The sequence below is a fragment of the Lathamus discolor genome, chromosome 2, assembly GCF_037157495.1.
Source record: "Lathamus discolor isolate bLatDis1 chromosome 2, bLatDis1.hap1, whole genome shotgun sequence".
NCBI lineage: Eukaryota > Metazoa > Chordata > Aves > Psittaciformes > Psittacidae > Lathamus > Lathamus discolor.
The window spans coordinates 42,229,703-42,256,579 of record NC_088885.1 but is presented as its reverse complement, the minus strand read 5'-3'; the positions used below and the strand labels follow the sequence as shown (position 1 = coordinate 42,256,579).

Sequence of the window (26,877 nt, the reverse complement as noted above, 5' to 3'; positions counted from 1 at the left end):
GTATCTCCTATCTTCTCATTAAATCCTTCTCCTAATCTTTGTGTGATCTCACTTTCTATGCTGTGCATGTGTGCATTTTCAACTCATGACCAAACTTCAGGCTGGACTAGCCAGCACACAGGAGACCCACATGGGGTAGATCCAAGGTTTCAGCCCATGACAGGCTACAGGGCCACAAACTTGAAGATAGGTATCAGATTGGCTTAAGAACTGTGCTCATATTTGAAGGAACTGTGAATGTAGTGTGATTGTGAACCTACACAGGGTGCGTGGGTCATCAGGGATGCAGAGGAGGAACAGAACTAGGCTGTATGTGTTTGATCTATGCTGGTCCATGTGGCCAGCCATGTATTGCACGTGACAGCACCAGTGGAGGTTCTCCGTCTAGCTAGGAAACAACAGCAGCCAAGTCCATCAGGCAGACAGACACAGGAAAGAAAGCTCCCAGGTCCTGATGGCCACCGGATTTGGTTAACCTTTAACATCCCCAATCCTCAAATACTGTGAAGGCTTTTTGCTTGTTGTATGTGTAAAACCTTGACTAAGGCATCCACGCCATACCCCTAAAAGCAAAACAGCATTTGTAGTAGCCCTTCAGACCTAGAAGAGATGTGATTTCTATTTGAATGAGATTTTTTCCATACAATTTTTTGGGAAAGAGTAATGCAGGAATTTAATGCTATGCTGATCTGAAGATAATCAAGAATCCTCTGTTTCTGAAATTGGAATAATACTTTTAAAGGAAAACAAAATGCAAACAGTTCAAGGTTTTATTTAGTGCTTACATGAATCTTACATGAGCTTTGTGAGTTTTCAGACTGGATGGCTGCCTTGTAATATAGTAGGTGTCCTTCAGGGCTCCACTGCTTTCAACTTCACAACAACTCAGATATGTCACATAAATCTGAGTCTTACATTTCTGCCCTTTCAGCTTACATCCAAAACTTGGTGGGGGAAGACAAAGGCAAAAAAGCAAACAAAAATAAAAACTGATCTTCAAAGAGACTGGATTAAGACTTGCATATACAGAAATGGACATAATCTTAGGAGGAATCATGTACTTCCCATGAATTTTATTCATTCCTATCCATAAACAGTGTATGATATTTCTTCAACAAACCACTATGTATCAGACAGAGGGCAGAGAATCAATACAAAATGTACTTTTTTATTTTCTTAAAGAACAAGATCAGCAGACCTTTGGCTGAAGGATTCTTGAGAGGACAAACTGAGAGACCTAATCCTTCTGTGTCTCCTTCATAAGGCATGTATTAAAATGCCCTTTTCCCCTCTTTAATCCATGATCACTTTCATCCGTTCCTATTGTTAAAAGAAACTTTCAACCTACATAATAGCTCTCTGAATGCACTGAACTGTATCTTCTAACATGTCCCAAAATATGGTTTAGGAACATTAATTAATGGGTGAAAATTTTGACTGAGAAGCTTTCATATCGGCTATCATCAATACAGAAGTGTTGTAACTGAATTTCCTATCTATCTACCAGGAACGAAAAGGAAAATACTTCTATTGAATACAGACTTTAAACACTATTTTTGAAAATGTTTGTGTTACTTGTGGAGCGAAGAAGATTTTGAGAGTGTGTGGATGTTGAGATGTGTGGTGAGGAGAAGCTAAAGGAAACAGAAAGTTGCAAGCCTGAAAGGTGCAGCAAACTTCATAACAATGATACGGGAAAAGAGCATCTGGAAGGAACAGAGATGAAAAATTTGCTTTGCTGCTGTTTACTCAGAAAACAAATACGCCTCATGTAAGCAAACATCAAGAAGGCAGAGAAAAATGTGAGTTCCAAGACAGACCAAGGAGCAGAGAAGCGTATTTGAAGACTGTCAGTGGAGCAATTAAAAAAAACCCCAGAAGTTCTTAGTAGATAAGGTCTGTCAGAAGGCAAAGGAAAGTGTGAGAATGTCACAGAAATTCAGTAGGATCTCTTACAGGATGAGATGAAATTCATGTCATCTTACTATTTTGAGTATTCTAGGATGAATTCATTTTTACAGGGTGCTCTGTAGGAAAGGCATCTATAGTAATTTTCATGTAGCTCTGGCAAAGACCCTTATTTAGTTGTTACTACTCTAATAATTTACAAGTATGAAATGTAGAGCTCATGATAATCTTTACAAGACACGCATGCTTTATATTTGTTATAGCATTGTATGCATGCCTATTTTTTGTATCGGCATATAAAGCACTATGCTTCATGCACAAACCAATACGATTAACGTACAGCTGTACCTTACCAATCTTACACAGCAGGAAAAGTTCACATAAACCAACATTCTTACCTGCTGTTCTAGGGATACAAACCAGTGAGCAGTATGTAGGTGACTGAAGACAGACAGTAGTTTTGCTTTATCTAATTTACCATATATGCTGAACTTTCAGACAAGATCATAACGGCTAGTTATACTGAACACCCCCCCCCCCAGTTATACAATTAACAGGTTGATTGTACATATTCTTGAATCTTATGGGATCACTTTTAAGTTTAGTCATCACTTAATCACTTAAATAACACCTTCCATTATGCAACCTAACCCATTCACCCATTTCAAGTTGCACCATATGAAACCTGAAAGATAAATAGTTAATTACTAGATCTACAGATCACTTGCCTAATTGTATGGAATATAGCAGAGATAATGAGCTCATTGTGAACTGCAACAGCCATATAACGTGGCTCATGAAATGCTGATGGGACTGTCCGCACTGCATAGCAGAGATAAACACCCCACAAGAGGAATAAAAATTCAGCTGTGAGAAGAACAAAAAGAAATAATTTACAATTAGTTTTATAGATCAAAAAGGAAGGAAATTTGAAGTACTACAGTATCTTCTGCATGTGTGAGTATCTATGTAAAGACAATACATGCTTATACAAGTACATATGTGCACACATAGGCATTCAGACTCTTTCAGATACTGTCACTGTACATGACAGATTTGGTTTTAATTTTACACACTTCTTTTATTCCAAATCAGGAAGCTTTGCATTCATGGCGTTTCAGTTTTTCAACTGACAAACTTTAGGACAATGTCTAATAATGTCTTGCTTGCTTTTCAAATTGGTATTACAGAAGTTTGACATTACTTAGAATAACAAGCAATTTATTTGTGGCTCTGGTTCTTGTTACAGAAGCAAATACTGGTGCTACAAGCTCTTTAAGACAACAGTTTCATTTCAAAGGTTTATAACTCAGATATAACAATATATTTTGGGTTTAAAAATATCCTCTGTTCATGATAATTCATTCTGCTGGTGCCCATAATATGATGAGTCATTTCTAAGGGTCTAATATAATTACAACAAATGACGCATTTCTCTGTTAGGAGAAAAATGAGAAAAGGAAGAGAGGAGTAAGGGGTCAGGATCATCTTATACTATCCTCTTAAAGCTAACTCACCTGCACCCAGCATTCTCTGACTTCAGTTTCCACTGGACAGTTTGCTGTGTTTTGTTTTGGTTATGATACAATTGAAGTGATTTTATATCCACCTTGAAAAAACTGCACTTCCAGAAAAAAAACCCAAATCCAGCCATAAGCAGAGCTGGTGCCTGTCCCTCTTGCCTTGCAGTCTGGGTTGATGATGGCTGGAAGTGTTTGAGTGTTAACCAGCAACATGCAGTTCCATGTTAGACCCCATAATGCCAGTACTGCTCCAGACCAGCTTCAGAAATATTGTGTAATCCCTTTGCTACTCATACACTGCTTTTGCCTTGTTGCATTTTTGCTGTAAAAACTACAGTCAAAGGTAGTATAATAGTAAAGTAGCCCCTTTTCACAGATATTTTTTTGCACAGTATTATTACACTGTAACTAGAACTGGTAACTGCTGACATCACCCTACTGTAGTGATCAGCAAATCGTTACTGGTTAGGTTTGGACAAGGTCACAGATGCTTGTGAACCCTGCCATTAGCAACAGATTGAAATAAAAGATCTGCACTGGGTATTTCATGAGACAGGTCCTCTGGTTTGTAATAGTTTATAAATGCTTTTTATAGTTTTAATAGTTTATAAATGCTGTAAATTACCTATATTATATTGTTACAGCATTTAGAAACTTCTAATTTTGCTGTGAATCTCAGCTAAAATCCTAAGAGACAAGTCTGGATAGAGTGAAAATTAATTCAGTTGCACAGATATCTCTGTGGTCTGACAAGAGTTCAGTCTGAACTCTGAATAACACTTTGCCTGTTTCTTACTTCTATCAAAAATAGATGGCCTAGCTTCAAGACCATTATTTTTACTAGAACATATCCTACATAAACCTGTCAGTTTTCCCAGTTACATAAAACCAAGCATCTGAAGACACTTAATCCATGCATGCCGCTATTTTTGTGCTCTTCCTTACCAAAACCCCAACAATAATAAACCTTTTGACTAAGTAATAGTTTGACTTGGAACCTAAGTTTCAAAATTAAGAAAGCATGGTGTGAATCTTCTGAAACTGTGAGTTGCAGCTTTTATTTTGAGCTCTGCAAAAGCATGTATGCAGGTATGTCTTTCCTATACCCCCCCACACACTCATTGCTTGGGCAAACTGGCTGCTACTTCCATTTCATTCCTAGTTAATTAGCTATGCTACTAGTGAAGTCTCTTACTCTGGTTTCATAAAAACACCTACGCAGGAATGACCTACAAAGCCATTTTGCTCCTGAAGTCTTCTCTGAGTGAGTGAAATACAAATTTTGCTTCAATTAAATAAGATTAAAGGCTCCTTTACAAAAGTTAGCAGTTTTGGGTTTTATCTCTAAGTATATGTGCCTTGGATATGCAGAATCATGGCACTGACATGTACTGCTCTTCAAAGCACTGTAATTTACTACTTTAATTGCTCTGTATTGATTTAGAAGAAACTGAAAAAGGGAAAATGGTTAGCATTAGCTCACTAAAGCCAAATCACTGTATTTTACTGTCCCAGGTTCTATGGAAACTCTTCTTATTAATACAGTTCAGAAGGTACTCCCCAGAACACGCCAGAGAGCCTATTTCCTCTCATTTTGCTCTTCATCCAAAGTCCCTCTGCAGAAAAAGACCCACCATTATCAGCAGAACTGAAGAGATGAGCTAATTGTGAAATAACAGTCGTAGTCCACAAAACTGCCCATGGCTCATTCTTCTTTCTTTTCCTCGGCTGAAGTGAGAAGAGCCTCAAGTCTCTTACTGATTGAAAAGATCAGTTACAAGTGCTGGGGCTGAGAGCTTGAAAACATTTGCTTTTTAAAGGGATGAAAATACACATATAAAACTCCATATGCTGAAGGTATTCCTATTTGAACTGAAGAGTGTGGGTCAAATTTTGCTTTTTTTCAGAAAAAAAAAAAAACCAAACAAAAACCCAATCATCTCTACGTTTGAAAATTTGGAAGTTTTTTTTTAATTTTTTATTTGTATACAGGTATATCAGAGAGCAAATGAACACGAAAAAGCCACATCTCCATAATAAAAACCAATTTCAGTGAGCTGGGCTCATGTGACCTCTACATCTGATTAATTCTGAAAATTTCCATTTTCAGTTTTCCAATCATAGTTACAAGGAGTCCCCAAGACAACAAGAGGACACTTCAAAGTATTAATGTACTGAAGCATAACAGTAGTTTGCACCATTTAATGAACAATGGTTTTATAAAAGCTTTACATTTAGAGCAGAGTTGGCATTCCTGTCTGCAGATAATAATTAGTGTGACATCTGGTACACAACACAAACAGAGAACAGCTTTTAAATCACAAGGTAAAGTAACAGAGTTCCTATGCTTGCTAAGCCATACAATATATATGTTACAATAATTTCATCAGCAGTAACAAACAAAACAGACTGATAGAAAACCGATTTATTATCTAAACCACTAATTACAGATCTAAAATGTATCACATAGAAGATGTGCTTGAGAAGGGAAATTAAGTTCATATAATTTAACTGCAAATTACGAGTGCAATTTATAATAAAAATCTGAAGGTGTGACAAAATTTTGCTGAAATGTTTTTCTACACGGCCTTTTTGGTTTCTATATATAAAATAAGGTGACTTATACTAATAAGTACTAATGTATTTGTCACACCAATGAAAAACACAGATATAACTAACTTCAAACTGATGTTGGCCTAGAGGACGTCCAGTGGCCCCTTCCAGTCTATTTTTTGACTGGGTGATTCTGTGATAGATCAGACAGATAGTCAGATAGATAGATAGATAGACAGATAGAAAGACAGACAGAGATACAGAGATAGATAGATAGATAGATAGATAGATAGATAGATAGATAGATAGATAGATAAATGGAGCAAATCTGGCCATTATGCAGCAAGGTTCTTATGTACCACTCATCTCTGAGGTCTTGTTAGCTCTGTCTATGGCCCACTAGTGACTGTTACCTGCCAAGTATCTTTAATGATTAAAAGTGTTGAGATACGATATGAAATTTCTATTTGGCTTGCTGAATCATTTTCCACTAAAAGCCTGGTGTAGAAGCGTGACTTCCTGACCACTAAAGGAGTATCTCAGCATATTGCAAACCTGCCAAGACCAAACTCAAAGCTCAAAACACATGATCTTGTTACTTTAAGTATGATTTATCATAAGGCTTATAAATTAACCCATTTTACACATTAAGAACAAGAGATACCATCTTTTCTCCTTCTGAAAAATGACGGAAATTCCTAGGAGACAGAGCTGTCAACAGCTGCCTGGACAGAAAATATGAAGTAAAAAAAAATAAAGCATAAAAGAGCTCTGAAAAAACTTCAGTAGCTGTTCTGTAACTGCCCAAACCAGGCATTCAGATTCCAGGTGCAAATGTCTGACAGATAAAAGAGTAAGAAAAGGCACAACTGCTTTAAAACCATAAACGGATGCAGATATGAATGGAACGTAAGAGATGAAAATATAATGTGACCTTAACATGCCATGTGCACAAATGAATTAATCTTTAAATATGTCTCTTCCTAATCACTACCTGTTTCTTACCCACATAAACTTTTACCTGCTCTTTGCACCATTTAATCAACCTGCTTAGTTATATTCATTAGTGTTTAAATCCCATAATTGTTTATTTGCAATGCCCACCATGTTTTCAGAAAATAAAGTGTTTTGGAACACTTAGCTTGTTCACCCAATATACTGGACCAGAATCATGCTTAATGCCACCAGTCTGTTACAGCTAAGAGCGTGCCATGTCTGCTCACCTGGGATTTGCTTAGGCCCTTGCTCATATTCTGCATCTTCTGATAAGGAAGGACAAACATGTATGTTCACAGTTTGTGACATGCATCTGCCCCATAGAAAAGGGCAGGCTCTGGGTTGGTATTATTGACTTAAACTTTGCCATAAGATATTGGTTAATATATTCACTAGCTTTTGCTAAACATGCAGTTGCCTGTGTTGCAAATCATTCTTTCATATTTAAAGCCAGTACAAGGCAAAGCCATGTCAAGACAGTCTCTGTGACCTTTTCTTTCAGTGTCCATTCGCTGAGCTGTGTCATGCCTTGCACAGCACACTGAATGCAAACTGACCTGTTCCCGCCTGTCTACCCCCCAGCGTAACTCCCATGTTAATCATACCCTTCTTCATTGCCTGCTCTGCATATGCTGTAGTTCACCTGACTGCATAGAACTGCAAAGCAAGATATGATGAACTGAAAGCAGTGATCAAGTCACTTTCCTCTTATTCAAGATTTGGAAGTCACTGGGAACTTCCTTACACTTGGGTAGGTACAGGAAGAGAACACCCACAGATGACAACTGGAGTAAAGGCAGCAAGGGCATGACTTCCGGAAAGCTAAGAAAAAGCAGATTCAGAGAAGGACAGATCATATAAAGGAAACACGAAAAATCAAGCTGGGTTTTTGAAGATGGCTTACACACCAACTCTTCTTGGAGGCCTTAGGAAAGTACTTCATCCTTACTCCTATAGCTTTGCTGTCTCTAAAACTGGACAGCACTAAAATAAAAATACCACATATGCAGCCTTAAATAATTCTCTTTTACATATATAATCTTCAGTTAACTATATTATTTCTTAAAAGATCAAACTCATCTACTGCATGTGACAGAGCAATTGCAGAGATAAATCAAGGCTGGGTAATGAAGAAAGCTCTGTAATTTGTTTCAAACAGCATTCATATGCCCAGTGAATGAGAAAAGACTGCAGGTGAAAAAAAAAGCAGCCCCGTGCATGTGCACAACTGAATCCTAACTTTATATTTACCTCAAGCTCCCGTGCATATTAAAGAAACAGCTAAAGACAAACTTTGCAGAGATGATCACAGAGAGCATTTCTCTTGCTATTTGGGTGCCAACATAGGCATTTTTTCTGCAACATGCAGCAGAACTGAGGGCTGTATTTGTAACCAGTGAGACCATACGTAACATGTTATATATAGATTTGGCTAAGCTTTGTAACTGAGCCAAAGGCATTGTAAAATGGGCAGCTAGATTAAATGGACCATATAACCCTAATCTCAACTGTGTCTCAGCTCTGGCTCTATGAAATGGGGATAATGCCACCCTGTCACTGCAAGATGACAGCAGAAATAAATTTACCCACATTTGTGAAGAGCTTAAATCCTAAACTGCGAATTTCCTTCCTGCCATGGTCAGGAAAGGAAAGTGAGTTATTTCAGGCTGTCCTGGATGCTTCTTAGGCCTCCTACCCTACCAGAAATGTCTTTCTCTTGTGCTTCTTCAGGGTGGCCTCTTGGAGATGGCTGTAGGCTAGAATTGCTGCAAGGAACTCCCTGGAGCCACGATACCCATCCCCACGCTCACTTGCACTCTGCTATCCAAATGCTACTTGAAAAAAGAAGACATCCCTGAAGGATTAAGGCCCACTTTCATGACTCTGTATGATGTCCTGTGTCTGAGCACAAGCATCTTTGTAGGCCAAGAACAGACCACTGCTCCCCAGTGACAGTGACATGCTCTGTGTCCTTTCCTTATACTAACAAGTGAAAGGCCATTACAGCTGTGGCTTGACTAAGTTCATGTGGCATTCTGAACTTTGCCCTGTTGGCTAAACAGTACTGTTCAAACAGTTACGCCATTTTTTTCCTCAGGTTTTAGACACAAATTACTGATTACAACTCTACTTATATCCACAACACAGTTATAACAACTCATCTACTTCTCCATCAGGCTTCATTTCATACAGTTTAAATTCCCCCTACTGAAATAAAGTGTGCTATGGATCTGAAAGCATGGCTCTTCCATCTATTCATCCACTCAGGGTGCCAGCTGGAGCTGAGCATGCACCGTTTTAAAATAGGAAAAGAATTGTGTCCTCAATTGCTCCTGTGTTGCCAGCCAGCACAGCACAAACTCTTTCTGCCTCACTGCATCCAATCTCCCACCTGGAGAGGTGCACCATGCCGTAGGAGAAGTTCTGTTCTTCAGCTGTAAGGATTTTCATATGTTTCAATGAACTGTGATTACATATGTCAGTCTTTAGTATTAAGTTATTCCTAGCAAATTATAAATTACCAAAGCTTTACCTCTCACCATATCACAGCATTGTTTTCATTAGCTAGGCACAGCAGTACAGAGACCTATGTATGGAGGAAGAATCAATGGTGCCAAATCCAAACTTTTTTTCTGTCAGAACTTCCATGGTCTGTGTCTGGGCAAGGCTGAGAAAGACGACGAGGGGTCTGTGGGCTGGTGAGGGGCACACCACACAGCCACAAGACTGCCTTGCAGGTCCACTCAAAGCAATGTAAGGGACATGCTGACCCATGGTCTGTGGGCCCCATGGCTTGAGGGTAACCTAGAGACAGCTTTTGCTGACAATGGAGATATACACTGAGTTGACCATGAGCAACATGCCTAGAAGTCTCACTGCATGAAACCTATGCCAGTACTTACATTTACAATCTCTAGGAACTCCCCTGATTTCTGCATTTCTCTTTGCCGTTATGCATTTCTTCCTTTCTCCACACAGATGTGCTGTTCTGCCTTACTCCTTCCATAGTCCAGAGTTATTACTAAGGTCAACTGGTCACTCTTCAGTCTTCATGTGCCCAGTTATCCGCTTAGCTCACATGTGGATGAAAGAGGGAGAACAAGATCAGCTGAAAGCAAGCTGAATGTGGGACCTCTTCTCTCACATCTTAAGGAAGATGCAAGCAATGCCAATGGCATTCAAAGTATGTGAAGGGCTGGAAAGACTTGGAGCAGTACGAGAAAGATACTGAGGTGCCAGAGTGGGTCCAGAGAAGGGCAACAAAGCTGATGAAGGGTCTGGAGCACAAGTCTGATGAGGAACCACTGAGGGAACTGGGGTTTGTTCATCCTGGAGGAGAGAAGGCTCAGGTGACCTTATCGCTCTCTACAACTACCTAGAAATGAGGTTGTAGTGAGGTGGCGATCAGTTCTTTTCTCTCAAGTAACAAGTGTCAGGACACTTGTTAGTGTCAGGAAGGAAGGGCCTCAAGCTGTGCCAGGGGAGGTTTAGAGAGGCTATTAGGAAAAAATTCTCCACAGAGAGGGTGATCAGGCATTGGAATGGGCTCCCCAGGGCAGAGCTGGAGTCACCATCCCTGGAAGTGTGCAAAAACCACGTAGATGAGGCCCTCAGTAATACGGTTTACTGATGGTCTTGGCAGACCTGGGTTAATGGTTGGACTTGATGATCTTAAAGATCTTTTTCAATATAGTTGATTCTATGATTCTAAGAAGTAAATTCCAGAAAGGGTGGTGCAAAGACAAGAAGTCAGAGCATCTTCTAGCCTCTCCTAAGGCAATCTCTTCCCATGGGTGGCTTGCAGGAGCATTTGAGTACAACATTTATCAATACATAAACATGCAGCCAAGGCAACCCAAATATGATTTCCTCAGCAGAAGTACTTCGTAGAAATGGTGACTAAATAAAGGCTATGGGATTTCACCTGAATATAACAGATACCAAGAAAAAGCAACATCACCAAAGGCAGTAATACAACCCAAATTGCTCAAACTGCGGGTTCCAGCATCTTTGCTACTCTTCTCCGTATCTTTTCCAGATTCACCATATCCTAGAGATGAGGGACATAAACCACACACAGTGTTAGTGATGTGGACTGTGAAAGAGGTGTACATGGTAGCAGGAGGCGTGGGTTACAAGTAGGAAAGGGACGGAGCTGAAGGCTCCTTTGTAAAACAGGATTCTTTGCCTATTTCTGCTGCAAACATTTTATACAGCCCTGGTATTATCATTTACAGTAAGCTTTTTACAACTGATCACTTATTTTTACATGATACATTTTCTGAGATTTTAATGTGAGAACTAAAGCCAGATACTCATCAGTGCTTAATTCTAACAAGTACCTCCTGGTTGGGCTGTCCACACAGAGCAGGCTATAAACAGTACTCTGAAAAAACAATCTCTCCATGTCTCAAGACAGACACTCAAAATGGATAGCTACTGTTGACAATTTTGGTTTTAATCTTTGTACATTGATGCTAAGGAGAACATGGCCTAAAAACGACCGTTTTGGAAATGAACAGTTCTTTATTCATTGCATGCTCTGAACAACACATCCCGAATATGGCATAAGGCCACAATAAATGGGGATAACAAAAAGAAATAATAATCATTCACTCACTGAATGCAGCAGAGAGCCTGTAGAAAATTTAATAAAGGGCCTTGTAAGGCTGTATTATAATGCCCTAACTCAGAACTGTACAGGTGGCCTTAAAGCTCTATCTGTTAGAGCCTGTCCTGGCAACTCATGCCCTCTTTAGATGCACAGATTATATATGTTGAATATCAAGAAATGAAAAGTGGGAGGGAGCTCTTTTGCGAACAGTCTGAAACACTCGCTTTGTTCCTTTTCCTGGCTGAGGGCATGCAGTAATCGTGGTGCAGCTTCGTGTTTGGAATCCTCTTGGTGCCCAAGCCCTAGAGCATGACCCACTGATTAGCAGGCTACGGCAGCCACTCCAGTCAGCTGTGTGGAAGCAGCACAGCTCCTGCAGCCGGGAGTCAAACAGGTACTGGGGAAAAATACTCCCTGCACTTGGTTAATACCTGTCATCGCTTCTGGTTTAAATAAAACATTGAAAAACACACACAGAATGCAACACTACAGCTCAAATCCTACCCATGCTGGATAGGATTTGATAGCTGGCTGGGCTGAAGTCAGGAACATCCACTTGGTAAGATACCACCTCTGCTCTTTATTTGTGTTTGTGCATGCATGTTTACCTCTCTGCCTGTCTTTCTCTCCTGCCTGAGACTTTGTTCATTTAACTGGCTATTTTGCTTTTTTTTTTGTTCCAGCTTCTGGGAAGTTCTTTTAAACCCTGTGCTGATATCTGTTTCACTTACAGGATCTTTTCCCTCAGGATAGTTTGATTGGTGACACTGCAAGTCCTCAGGTACCAAAAGTTCATCACATGTTTTTTTTCCCCTAACTTGGAATATTGTCTTTGACAGGTGGAGGTATAGAATATATTCAGGCCATAGGAAAAAGGCTTTGTAGGTGAACATTTTCAAGCAACTCCGGTCTTTCTGTAACATCTCAGACTGTCAACCATGCCATCGCTTGTCAATGAGACAGACATCCCAACCTTGAAAGTGATGCAGAAGCAAACACAAAGGAAATAAAAGCATCTAGGCAAATAACAAATAAGCTACCCACACATATCCAACCTCGAGGAAAATACATACTAACTTACATTATGTTTGTAGATAAAATAAGATTCACTGAATGCTAATTTTTCTCATCAGCATATCACAGAGTACAGAGGCAATGCTAGAAATGGCATCAACCCTTGTGTCTAAGTCGACTTCTCTCACAGAGAGAATCCTCTTAAACTTAATGGAAATGTAAATATAAAACATTCACTCCAATAAAAGTCTCCCGAGATAAAGCCTAAGTATCACGATTAGTATGGAAAATCCTTCATAAATCCTAACTCCAATAATCTCTGGTAGCATAAAGGATTCATCTCATTACAGCTTTCTAACAGAGCCTTGTTAATTCTCACTTCACTAATCTACGACCTTGCAAATTCCCCCTCCACATTTCAGTAAAGTGTTGACAGCTGACTGGAACACGGAGGTATTCCAGCAAGGGCTACAGGTGACAGGCTATATTCCAAAACACACACTAGTTTTATATAAAATACTGACTAAATTAAATAACAAGACTTCCATAAATTATTACCCAGCATTTTTATTTTAGCATTTTGAATTAAATATCATAATCCATCTTTTGCAAGGCTGCTCCCACTCAATTGAAGAAATAAAAGGGGTTCTGCACTATGGGTATTTCTCCTGACATATCTCTGAGACGAAGTATCTGGTTTTGGAACTAGTTCCCACTGGCTGTAAGCTTCTCAGACTACTAACAAGGAAAATCTTGAAGTGCATACACACATGTATATTAAATACATATATACACACACACATTAGTACAGACTCATAGGTGTACATCTCCTGGTACTGCTAATGTGGCTGCGCAGTTTACTGAAGATTTACACAAACAACTCTGTTTATAAAGTAGTTTGGGTAAGAAGGCACAACGACAGAACATAAGAAACTGCCTGATTTTGTTCAGGCTTGAGAGCTGGCTTTGCCTCTACTGCCCTTAAGTGTATTTTGAATAACATTTAAAACCCCTCTAATTGTAAATATACCTTAACAAAGTCATCTTGGAGTTTAGTTTGTTTTTTTTTTTAATAGTAGACAGCAACTTACACAATTTCTTACCAAAAAAGGGACTATTGATTAGAATTGGGTATTAAGATCTCAGTCGTTAATCACTACACTACCATAGTCATGTATCCAGAGGATAGAAACATTCGGTTACCATTATGCAACAACCACCACTATAAAAGTTTTATTAAACTACACTGTATTACTGTCTGTGAAATGCAGTAAAATTTTGATGCAAAATGGGTTTGTGCAGATAAAATCATCAAGTGTTCTACATTTAATTCTCTTTTGTTATTAATTTTACATCATCTCTAGTGACAGCACTATTCCACTACTGCAAAGTATAGCTATATTTTATCTGTACACCCCTCCAAAAGGGTTCAAATCAAGATAAATTTCAGAATGTCCTCCTTTATACTCCTCTCTGCACGGTTTACCAGTGAGCATATTGACACATGGGGTACCAGTGTGCCTGACTGCCTCTGAGATCTTACACAAATGCAAGAAGAGCAGGCTACAGGGGCACCTTGGAGCCATAGAAAGTACTTGGCGAAGCTGGAAGCAGTGTTCTGCCCTTTAAAACTGCTGTGTGCTGGCTTTCTGTACACCACTGTCAGAAAAAACACTCCTCATACCCCCAGGCTGCTTCTATCCATGTCATCTGCACTCCCATGTGGAGAAGCCACCATTACCTCTCCCTAATCCTCAGCAGCCATGCTCTTGTTAGTGGGGTGTCCACAGGAGAAGCAAGGTAAGGGCAGAAAGGCAAGGATTTATTTCAACTTTCAAAACAGTGATGTATTTGAGATAACGAGTGGAACCGCTGGGCTGTAGTAGAAACAAGAGCTTTAGGTGCAGAAGCACTGAAGCTGTCCAGCCAGTGCGAGGAAGCACATTATACTGTATAACTGAACCCTTGCACGGGGAAGCCACTGTTTGTTATAAAAGTAAGGAAACAAAACTGAGTCATTTTTCTCCTTGATATGAGTTCTGCAGGGTGTCATGCTCTAGCTCCTGCCTATCCCAAGCACTGAGAGCCCATTTAAAAAGTACATTAAGTTTGGATATTAGATGTGCATTTTCTACTCCCTTTATTTGATACTAATTTTTGTAAGTTATGAACGAGTGGTGTGGCAAGTTCTTTCCCTCCTCACACACGAGAGCTCTGCTCAGTTCTGAGGTGCAGAAGTAAAAAGCATCCATTAATCTAGCCATTATCTCTCATTTTAATAGCACAGAAGAGCTAAGCACCTTCTGCCTTCAAAGATAAAATTTCTTGAGCACCCATCACGATTTATTACAATCCAAGTTACAAACCTTTGAAAGTCATAAAAGTCTCAGCGTACTTTAATTATGGTTTACTTCTCAGCCCATTTAAAAACATATATGCCAATATTTTATTTCCCTGGAAGCTTTTTACATGATATTAGGCAGTCTGACAAAACTTTTAAGATATTCTAAAAGAAGAAAAATGAAAAGGCAACCAATCTTTATTTTAGAAATTAAAAGATAAGCTAGAAAATGAACATACCAACAGCCATCATGTAATCCCAGCGGTCTATGAGGCACATATTGAAGATCAGGTAGTCAGATGTTTGCCCTTGGCCAATGAGTGGAATGTTTCTCTCCAAATTTTGGGTTACTGCAGAAGTCCAGCCAACGAGAAACCAAAAGACTATCAGGAGAATAACAGCCAGCATCCTCATCACTCGCCCACCTGTCATGTATGGAATACGCTGAGCAGTTCGGGAAAGGAATACCTTCAAAACCCTGAAAAATTCAGACAGAGAGTTAAGATGAGCACCAGCAGTGTTGCAGGAACCGGATTTTCATTTCAATTCACTATCAGATTATTAAAAAGAAAAAAATCAACATTCTTTCCCCTGACAGTGTGTACAAGAGTGAAATGTGAAACATTATTACTTTCATATTCATTGCATTTAAATGGAACTGACTGCTGCCCAGAGAGTGCTACATAGCAATAATAGAAAGTATTAGCTATGCTTATATTAGAGATTCACATTCACATGCTGTGCTGTCAAGCTGTTTTGTACCTTCCAGCTCCCAGTGGAAGACTTCTCTCTTTGGAAAAGGGAAGGTCATTTCCATAAAACAGCAATCATGTGTGTGAGATTTCATTTTGTTTTGATGCTGTTTGTCTGCTCATCCCCAATCACGCTATTTCCAGAGAAAAAAATTAACACTTCTAGGATATATTTCCCATTGGGTTTGATGCTTCTGAGACAATACTCCTTGTAGAAATAACAGTGGAAGGCATTTTGCTCATTATGTGGTTTCTGACTTGCTTATGGACAAAGCTTGCCGAGCTGGGACAGAACCATCGAAAGAAAAGCCACATCATATGTTAGACACACACCATGTAACAGCCACTGAACACATAACACTCAATTTAAAAATATTTGCACTTACTATTAGAATAGGTTTACTCCCACCAAGAACTGTTCAAGGAAACATCACCTCTATTTTCTACTCATCACCACCTGCTAAAGCAGAAAAAGGTCCTGCTCGGAGTATGAGTGCAACCAAAATTTGATGAAACAGCCTCAGAAAGAGCAAGTAGTTTGACTCTTCATGTGGCACAGAGCATCTCTTTGTGTTGCCCACAGCATGGGATTCAGAAGCATCTAACCTCTTCCTAGTATTTTCCTATGAGAAAAGAAGGCTGCAGGGGCTGCCACTGCAGTGCTCCTGCCTCGACCTGGCCAAGCTAACAAGGCTGGGCAGTGAGGAAACGCCATCAGAACCAGCTGGGCCAATGTTTAAACGCTGAGATTAGGATGAAGAGCCTTTTAAAGTGTAAGAGGTGAGCTGTTTCAGTGACTTTGTCCTCAAAACCACGGTGGTTCCTGGCTCTTGAGCATGAGCATGTACAGTGAATACTCTTGACACGCATGAAGCGACAAATTATTACTGAGGTTTACGGAACATGAATTTTTCAGAAAGCTGGGCTTTTAAATGCCCTTGTCAGTTCCCAAGCCTTTTCAGCATACCAAGCACCAAGCCATCTCCCAAGCTGCTTCATGGCCAGGCTTGGCTTTTCAGCAAAAAATCAGTATCACTCCAGATTAATATTTATGCTTATATTTGTCTAAGAGAAGGCAGAAGCAACTGGCATTGCCTCTCAAACAAATAATAGAACAGTGTCTTTTAAGGCAGAAGCACAAAAGCTTTTCCACATCCATAAAAATGAATCATCGTTTGACTACAAACACAGCCTTCACAGTGTGCATTAGGTGAAGTCAGAGATCTGAGTATGTTCAACATTATTCAGCTGTTTCCCTCCCAACAGTTAACCTGCAGGGGGTCACAGTTTTTGATCTTTCCATGTTTGATAGATATTCTGCTCTCCCTTTACAGATGCAAAGTGTTTCATGTTGGAAGCAGCTTCCCAAAGTCTTCAGGCAGGATAGACAGAAAACTCCACAGAGGCAAGGCAGGCTACTTCCCTCTACATTGCTTAGTCACAGCACTACAGTTCCAAGGCAGCACTGGTAAATCCTCATTTTATTGTTCTAAAAAACAGTAAGTGAGGGCTTTCCTCCTCCCTGTTGTAAATGCCAATCAATATTTAGGTTCTCTGAAGAGCAGAAAAAAGTATTCCTTTTGTAGTGAACTGGAAAACACCACCTCTTCACAGCTATAGTTTGCCATTTGAGAAAAATTTCATTGTACATGTTTCTGAAGGTTTAAGAATTAGAGAAATTATACAAACCAACTCAGAACTACCAGAAACATTTATTTTCTTTGTGTTTTGGCTCTCCAAAGTAAATTCTTGGTGATTCTACTGAAAGCCAAGATGTGAGCCTTTTCTAGACGTAACAAGGCAGGACCCATTACATTTTTTCCAGTACTAGCTCATTAACTGCTAAGTATGAGACAGCTTTCTAAGGGAGACAGGTGGGCTGCTGCTGCATTATTGATCTGAGCAGAGTGAAACAAATAACACCTTGGAGTACAGCAGTCAAACCCCCTCCAATTTAGATCATGTTTCTTTTTTTCTCTTCTTTTCACCAAAATAAGCATCCACCACCATTTCTACCTTGGACCTGTAGGCCTACATGTAACCCAATCTTGTTTTCCCCAAATTCTTTTTCTGAGAAGCTGTAAGAAAAGCTGGGTTGGATTTGTAGTGTTGACAATCTCCTTTCTAGAGGCTGTGGCATAAAAGTACTCTACTAGAACAGAAGCTCCAGCGTCGCAATTCCCTCATCTTCCTGTCATCATCTCAGCACCGGCTGATGTGTTCCACCTCTGTCTATTATTGAACATGTATGAAAGCAAAGACGAGTGCTGAGGAGTTTCCCCTCTCAGGAGCAGCCTTACTCACCAGGTTGCAGGGTCATTTGCCTTCCAATATCTCTGACTCATATGCTATCAAAGTTCACCATAAAAAAGTTGAATCACTGCAATATTTGATCAAAATGCCTCTGCAAACACGTACTGTCTGATGACTAATACTCTGCATCAGAAAACTGAGGAGTTCTCCATTCGAATAACTGCCCTGACTTTGGGGTAGACAATGCTCAGCCCTCCTTTTTTGCACTGTTTTATATCTATATATTGGATCGAACTAGCTGTTCAAAAGATGAGAGAGATTTCTCACAGGGAGGTAAGAAGTGGAGCTAGTGGGATGCATGTACATTAGGAAAATAAATATACCCAGGGTTGTCTCTGGCTTCGATGCCAACCAGCACAGAAGAGCAGGCATCCATACTATTACCCTGTGACAGCTGTGACAGCTCCTGAACCACACTGGGAAACAGTTTGGAAGCATTCAGCTTACCACAGAACAAGGGCAAGCCAGGGACCACTAAAACAATTCAGCAGGACCGAAGATGGAGTGGCAGCACCAACAAATGTTTTCTGATGCTGTTTAATTTATTAATATAGATGTAGCCCTGGATTCAAATCCCTGAGCAAATTAATGTTTCATTAGGTAAATGTCAACCGGAAAGACTCCTCCCCCTGTTCTGTCTATCCCCGGAATGGCTGGTAGTGTCAGGCAATACTCTGGCAGAAGCTTAGGGCATTGTTTGAGATATAGGGACTCTGATCTAAAGCAGAAGAAGAAAGTCAACCATCTTCCTCAGCATCTTCTAACTCTTCTCCCAGCTAAAACCATTCAGCAAATGCAATCCACTCTTACAGGCTTCTACTGGATAACCAATCATTTTCAGTGGTGTGTCATCAGCTCTGTTTACAGACAGAACACTGCAATATGCCCTACCTGCTTTGCTGGAAGACACAGCTGCCTTCAAAGCAAAGCTTTGACCTACAGACAGCTACTGGCAGCATTAAAGCTGACAGGCAACAGCCATCTTTCTACAGAGTAAACAAAAGGCACAGTTCAGGCTGAACAAACTCCCTGGAGACCACTGCAGGTAACTCCCAACTCTGCTGGCTGCATTGCCAAGTCTGGGGAGACTAAGCTATAGGGTCTGAAGGTTTATCTGGTATGCCTGGCTCCATATATATGAACAAGGGGTGGGCCTGGTTGCAAGCATAGAGCTGAGAGCCAAGTGAAGCCCAGCAGCTGGGGAGAGAAGTGATGCTGCAAGAGAATCTGAGGCAGACGGACAGAGCATGCTGGTTCACAGGACTGGCTGGGAGCACCTACTTGGAATCAGCAAGCAAAGTACGTGGCTGCTGCTGTAGAAGTTAAATCCTGAGATGCAGTGTGTAATCTTGGAAAATAAATAAAATCATACTAAATTTTCCTGTCATATCAATAATCTGCCCTGTGAACAGAAAACATGGCCCCAAACTATCAGCTGACTGTGTAAGTGGCAGGAACAACAGGTGAAGGATCCTGTTTTGACAGCAATGACCTGGCACAATTTATTTTTTATTTCTAGCATCTGTCATTTTGTGGCTCTACTGAGTCATCCTGCCAAACTGTTCTGTTCCAGACTGATGATTTTTATTGTGATACGAATGCTACACCAGAAAGATAACAGGTCAGGCTCTTATGAAGGATGTTGCCCTCCTGTGGTGCATGGATTATGTTTTATCTGCTTTTTCTGGACTAATGGTGAACACGCCGCTAGTTACTTCCAGTTTGTAAACTGAGGTGGAACTACTGAAAAAGTACTGATGGCACATGTGCGTATGGCACTATGTCAATACAAGAGAGCCTACTCTTAATACCTGACACACAGGCACACACACGCATACACAAATAGTGAGTGCAGGTTTTATCTTCACATCAGAAAAGGTGACTGAAGGAAGAACATCAACACTTAAGGCCCAAAGCCTTACAAATTATAGTTAGATGCACTCATACCACCAGTTACTGGCTCTCAGCTGGGAAGGATAAAACCCAACTGAGAAAACTGAACAGCTTTCTAAACCACATCCCAGCTGAAAGGCTCCAAATCAGTCATCATCTGCTTCCCAAGTGATTTCTCAAGACCTCAGCATAGAACAGACTTGAAGTCCAGCACTGAAGAAGATACTGAAATTGAGATGATCTTTCACTTTATTGTGTCTGATGATCTCTAACCTGAGCAAACCTGGGCTAAGAGCTGTGCCATGTCAACAGCACGAAAACAGCATGACAAGACCTACATCATATGCATCATGTCCTTCCTGTCCAGCAAAAAAGTACAACTAGAGAAAGAAGTTCTGGCAATTATTTGGGTGTATGAATACCTCTAAGAGTCCTCATCCTGAGTGCTGCCAGTGAACTCGGGCACATATCACTGATAGCCATCAAAATATCTCAACTCTATTTGCAATAAATCAAAGTATAGATAATAGACTATCTCCCATATTTTTCATTTCAGGAGATATTTTGTATAGCAAATACACTGTCAGGAACACCACTGCCATGAAAGGCAACAAATTCTTAGATGCACTGACTAACCCTTCCAAACGCACTGGATTTTGTTATGGGCAACAGAGCACAAACTGACTGAAGGCTAGCCTGCACAGTGAGACTTCATCTCCCTTATATCTTCCACAGAGTTTTAAGTGATTTCCTATTGCAGAAAAATAATGTAATATAAATTTATCAGATGTATGGCTAGAAAAGCAAGCTGTGAAGAGGAGTTACAAAATGCATTTTACCTCAGTGCCTGGTAAAAACTACCATTAATAAGCAAAGACATATGGGTCGTGACTTGATGCTAACCGACTTTGTAGTTTCCTAGATTAGTTTTAATACCACATATATAAGGGTAATTCTACAGTGCCTAAATGAAAGTTCCCCTTCTGGATCAATGTATAGGAGATAAACTGTGCTGCTGCAATCTCCAAGAGTTTGAGCAGACTGAGGAAGGTAGGAGGGAAATCACATGGTGTTCAAGAGAAGGCTCTGGGTTTTGGGAGGCAACAGGAATCCAATAGATTTCCCACTGCAATCACAACCACTCACTCACTCCCATGTGAGCAGCACTGGACTCTCATCATAATGCATATTTAATAACACGGAAAGAGCCTAAAAATATGACCTGTTTTGATGAAAGTGTATTGATTTGAAGCAGCTTTTGTCTGTCATTCTGTAGTTAAGCCGCGAATAAGCAAACAAAATTGTTATTTCTTTCAATGCAGCCTAGATTCTAACATTTTTCATGCTATTCTATGCTTTATTTTCTTCTTTCACCTTCAAGACTGAAGTCTCACTTGAGAAACTCTCAATTTCCCAGTGGACTATAGATCAAAAAGCTTTCTCTGTCTGCAGCCAGTTCCAAGGACCATAGCTGGAATCTTTTGACAGACCAGCTGTGAGGTCTGCTTTTCCCCAGTGCCTCCTCTCTCCCCAGCTCACTGCCTTGCTGCCCACATCTGTTCCAGCTGCCTGCTAGCTCCCATTGCAGGAGACACTGAAACTGTGTGTGCTGTCTTTTGCAATGCTTTTGTTCATATTACCATACCACCTAGGTAAGTCTCATCAGAAATGGCTGTTCCTCCACTTGATTTGCCCATCCTGGGTGTGTGCTGAGGGATGTACTGAGCACTGAGCAGCTGAGAGGTAAGAAGGCTCAACAAGGGGACCTGCCATGTCACGTAACTAGGTTTCAGTGATGCAGACCAAGTCTCCTTATTTATGAAATCCTCATCTGCTTTGTGCTAATTATCTCTTCTAATAAACCACTTACTGCACTAATACCCCGATGAATCCTGCTGAGATTAGCAGAACTACAGAGCAGTCAGCGAAACATCTGACCGTTGAACCCTGACCAGACAGAGCTGTCACAGAGCATACCATGACTATATAAACCATTAAATAAAAAGCCCATCAATCTGTCCCCAGACAACCAGCAGTGACACGTCTCCTGTTTGCCAACTATTCAAGGTTAAAGCTACATCACACAGTTACTTTGGTGTCACCAAAATCAAGAGCTCACAGCCACAGAATCCTGGGTGAGATGCCTAGAATTCTGAAAATCCCAGGTCCTTGGGACAGGGATTGGACCATCTCTTTATGGGTCTGCTACAAAATGGCTAACATAGCCAATTCAGTAATTTCTTCCTGATAGATATGTTTAAATAACTACAGCCCTCACTCAGTAAAAACAAGGTTAGCTCCTCAGACATTTTACTCCATAAGCAAACCAATTTTGCTGAGTTCTTTTCTTCATTCAAATTTGAGGCAGTTTTCTGGCAGAAACCTTAATTCATAGATCCTGAAGACTACCTGCCACTAGTAGTGTAGACTGAAGATTGTAAGTCCTTCAGCCGATAAAAGCTTTGGCTAAGCTAATTATTTGCTTCTTAAAAATCATCAGGTGGTTACTAACGTTTTGCAAATCCAAAGCCATTCAGTTCTTTACCCTCATCAAATACTTTGACAACAGGCAGTACAAAGGATCTCAAGGTCATTATTTCTCAGAAGTTTACACTGAGAAAATAGACCCCAGAACTGCCTCCTGGTAATCCCTTCCTACAAAAGGTTAAAGACATTTTCAAGGCATTCATTACAAAATTTGCTTCACAAAGCACTGTAGAGTTGACCATAAAAGAGCCAACTCCCCTCCTGATCCCAGCTTACAGTTTTTCATTTAACAAAGGCTGACCAGTAAAACCGACTGGGATGACACAAATTCCCCTCACTGTTAGTGCTGCTCCATACAGACACCCTGTCCTGCTGAAAACATCCACTGATAATTTCAACAACCTTTTAAACATCAAGAGACATTTTCTAGTGATCAGCAATATGGCAGCCCATCAAAACCCTATGCCAAATCTTGTATTTTTGTTCTTAAAATACTCACACTACAGACAGCAAGTATTGCCATGGATAAAGCCGAAATCCAGGCCAAAGTAAATTTGGGAGTGGCTACATATCTTGATACAGAAAGATTTTCTTTCCTTTCTTCTCCTCCTTAGTTCTCTGCCACACATTGGTCCTCCGATCAGAGAATGACAAGCCCCACTTAAAAAGACAGTACCTTTTTAGCATTTTTAATGTGGCCAAAAACCCAAAATACCTCCTTCCTTTTAAGCCAAAACCAGCAGATATTCTGAGCTGTTTGCATGATATGAAGAGCTGCAGCTTTAAGAAAAACAACGCATTTGACATTTTTAACAGGATCATAAGAATTAGTAACCCGTAACAGCTGTGCTACATGTTTCACCACTTTTATAGATTTATTAGGTTAATTTATTTAGGTACTATACAAGAAGAATGCAAAGCTTTTCTCTGGATCAAAAAGTAGTGAACAATAATTTAGTGAGCTTGAGTGAATTACAATTCATTCTGCTAGCAGTTTTTTATCATGAGGACTGAACTATATATTCATAGCATATTTACAGATCACTATACTTTGCTTTTTGAGGAATGCACTAAACTGTAGTCAGCAACTGAAGGAAAAGAGCATAATTTCACAGATAAATGTCTTCATGTTCCGGATGGATGCTTCATTGGTTTCCCCTTTGTATCCCATTATACATGTGGCTAATACAATACTCTATTTTAGTTCATATGTGTTACATTGCAGATTGAACAAGATAAAAAGATTTCAATAAAAATATCTGATTAATTTACTTTTTTATATCTCTAATTACATAGTGAATTTCTATGCTAAAGCAGCATAAAATGTGCTTTTATGTGATCTCTTCTGTCTTACTAGCTGTCTTAACAACACTAAAACGTATTAACTTTGCTCTTACAATAGTATCATGCAATTCTGCTACTGAGTTTTCTGGAGCACGATCTGATATCCTACAGCTTGCAGTCCAGATGTAGCTCTTCACCCAGGCTGGGCAGTTACCAGCTGACATCCCTGGGACCCTATTAATGCACAGACCAGCACAGGTGTGTTTGCATGGTCTCCATGGCCCCAGCAACAAGAAGGTTCCCCATTCCTGCTCTAAAGGAACAAACCCATTGATTTACAAGACCTAATCTCAGAGTTTGAGTTTGGATTTGTCATCACAGGAGCTTCAGTGACCAAATGATTTCTCTGAATACTCCACTTGTAAGAGATGAAAAGCAGAGCAAAATTCAGTTACCTTAGGAGTCAAACTATGTTTTCCCTACACAGTTTCTCATGCTGGTGAGATTTTCCTGAGGATCTTCAATCACACTCCATGTGACATCATGTATTACCTATATTCGTAAGATACTAAAGGTAAAATTCTTTAAGAAATGATGGAGTCAGTAGACTTCTTTGACAGAAGTGATATTGCCCTGTCTGTCAGGGACTGCTGAGCAAGCTCAGGAAGAAACAGATCTGGGAGGCAGCAGTGGGTGGCAGTAGGAGACCTGGAGCAGATCGAGGAACCTGGAAACAAAATTCCCAAGAAACAGAGAAGACTGTTCAGAGAAGTCTTCCCAAGAAAATTCCCAAGAAACAGAGAAGGCAATTTCAAAATTCATTAAGCTGGATCAAATCAAGATCTGCCCTGCAGTGGCATCACACACAAGTGAAGAACTGGGCACAAACACTGCTATTTCTGGACTGATATAGTTTTTTTTTTTTTCCCCATTAAAATAATCAGTCACTTTGACCAGTCAAACAGATGCCTAACTTTCTGAGCTTTCTCTTTGCCTTTTTGGAGGATGTTCCTGCACGAGAAGGTACACACAGCTCAAAGTTGTTGCTGACTATGGGTCTTGCTGCATTGTCAGAGGACATTTGAGAGAAGTGTTTTTCAAAATAAACTGTTTTAAATCTATTGCCTTGAAAAAATTCCAGTGAACAGAAAGAGACCAGGAGAAGTTCTGTATCTGTGGACTGCTCACCGAAGCACTATGCATAAAATCTTTTGGCACAAAAGTATCTCCTCACAAATTGACTTGCAAGCACTTATTTCATTTTCTGCTGTGAAATGACATTCCTACACAGTACTTTAAAATGAAAATCCATTAGTAAAGATGCAGGAAGCAAATATCAGCAATTGAAGGGACAGGAACCTCTCCCATCTTTATAAAATGTAATGCATCACCATTTTTATGCCCTCCTATTTCTACAATATCTTTTGGAATGTGTTTTTTTCCCTTTCGCTTTTCTTCTGTCAGAATGTTTCAGTGCTGGAAGTTACTGTGAACTGGTTAAGAGAGGTTCATACAGCTGCCTTCATATCAAATGACCGGAAGCATGTACACTTTACGCATTCAAAAAAAGCCATATAAATGTTTACATTTTTAAGTTACATATTGCTCCCAATCTTATCACTTCATTGTTAATCATACGCAGATATGGAAACCTTATTAAAAAACTAAACCAAAACAAAAATCCTATATTTCAGCTAACATTCATGAAAGCCACATAGTGGAATTTTCCAAAATTCTTACTTTTCCTTCAAATTAATACAGTTAATATGTGGAAAAATCTCTTCTTCTACTAGTCCATATAAATGAAACATGCAGAGTTCTTATATAACAGCCCTCAAAGTTATATATCTTGTTCTAACAAAATAAGAGTTAAGTAATCATGAACAAGAACAATCCAAATCTGCATTTCTTCTCAACTACAAGGACACTGAGGAGGAGGATACATTGAAAGGTCCAGTCTTTGATGTGTTCTGCTCCCATTTACGTGCATTCATTACCATGCCAAATAATTAAACAGCACAGATGCTATAGGAAGAACTTGTCTTACTAGTTTATTTCATTAAGCTGTAAGAAAGAGTAATCACACCCACTGGACACAATCCTCCTCTCAGATCCATAATGCAGACTCGTGTACTTCAGCAGAGCTCAAGAAGAGGTACTGGGTTGTCAACACCTTTATTGTATGATGCAAAACTGAAAGGAATTAATGAAATATGGTACGAAAAGCTGCAGAGACACACAACTGTAATATGTAGTTATAATATTTGTTGAGGGTTTTGTGCCCATTTTAATAAAATAAATGTTAACCACTTTATATGTGATTGACAGGCAGCAGTGTTTCATATCAACCCTTCTGAAGAAGCAGCTCTTTATCAGCATTGTGCTCTCCTTCCACTTGTAGAATGAATATTAACTTTATCTTGTGGTTGTGCATACAGGTATCACGGCTAAGACCTTCATGTGTATTTGAAAAGAAAGTTTATTCTTCAGCTTGTCTGCAAAAGATAAGATTCAAACCACTCTTACAACAGATAAAATCAGGAACATCTCCACATGTCACGACAATCAGCAGTGTTACCACCAATAGAAATTGAGACCATAAACAATGCCAACTTCTTCGGATGAAAGTTCTGTGTGATAAAATTTTGTTATTATTAAGAATATTCCTCTGCAAATGTGCACCTGGAGTAGATTACATTGAAGGGAATTAAAATCCTGGCAAGGGTATTAAAGCTCATCAGGCATCTGTAGAGTTTTTGTGTCTCTGGTTGATTCATTCACAGAATGCCAGAATAGCCAAGACTGTAAGGGAGAAATTAAGAAATTACCTAATCCAACTCTCCTGATCCAAGATGGATCAAAAAGAGCAGGTTGCTCAGGACCTTGTATAGCTGGGCTGTGAGTTATTGGTCTACATTACACATCTCATACAGTGGGGAAAGGAAGAGGTCAGCTGCTGGCACTGAGAATCAGGGACCCTCTCATAGAATATAAAGTCCAGTATGTAAGTTAAACACCAAAGGCTTCCACAGAAGCTTCACATCTTACAGTGAAGCTTCCAGGCTCACAGGAAATACTTAGGGCGCAGGAACATCACACATAAATATGCCTCCACAGCATCAACACAGATGTGCAGATATAGCTACTAAAGGTTGCAGTACTACCCACAGACCTCCCTTGCTATGGTAGTCTTTTTAT

General features: G+C 39.8%; 1 protein-coding gene across 1 annotated transcript in view; it reads right to left on the bottom strand.

Moving 5' to 3' along the window:
* GPR158 (G protein-coupled receptor 158) overlaps positions 1 to 26,877 on the bottom strand; it is a 183,728-nt gene that overhangs the window by 5,528 nt on the left and 151,323 nt on the right. Inside the window, exons 7-8 of the mRNA XM_065666605.1 lie at positions 15,190 to 15,428; positions 2,637 to 2,775 (exon numbers count right to left, since the gene is read on the bottom strand). Coding sequence (XP_065522677.1) covers positions 2,637 to 2,775; positions 15,190 to 15,428 — 378 coding nt within the window. The remainder of the gene's footprint in view (positions 1 to 2,636; positions 2,776 to 15,189; positions 15,429 to 26,877) is intronic.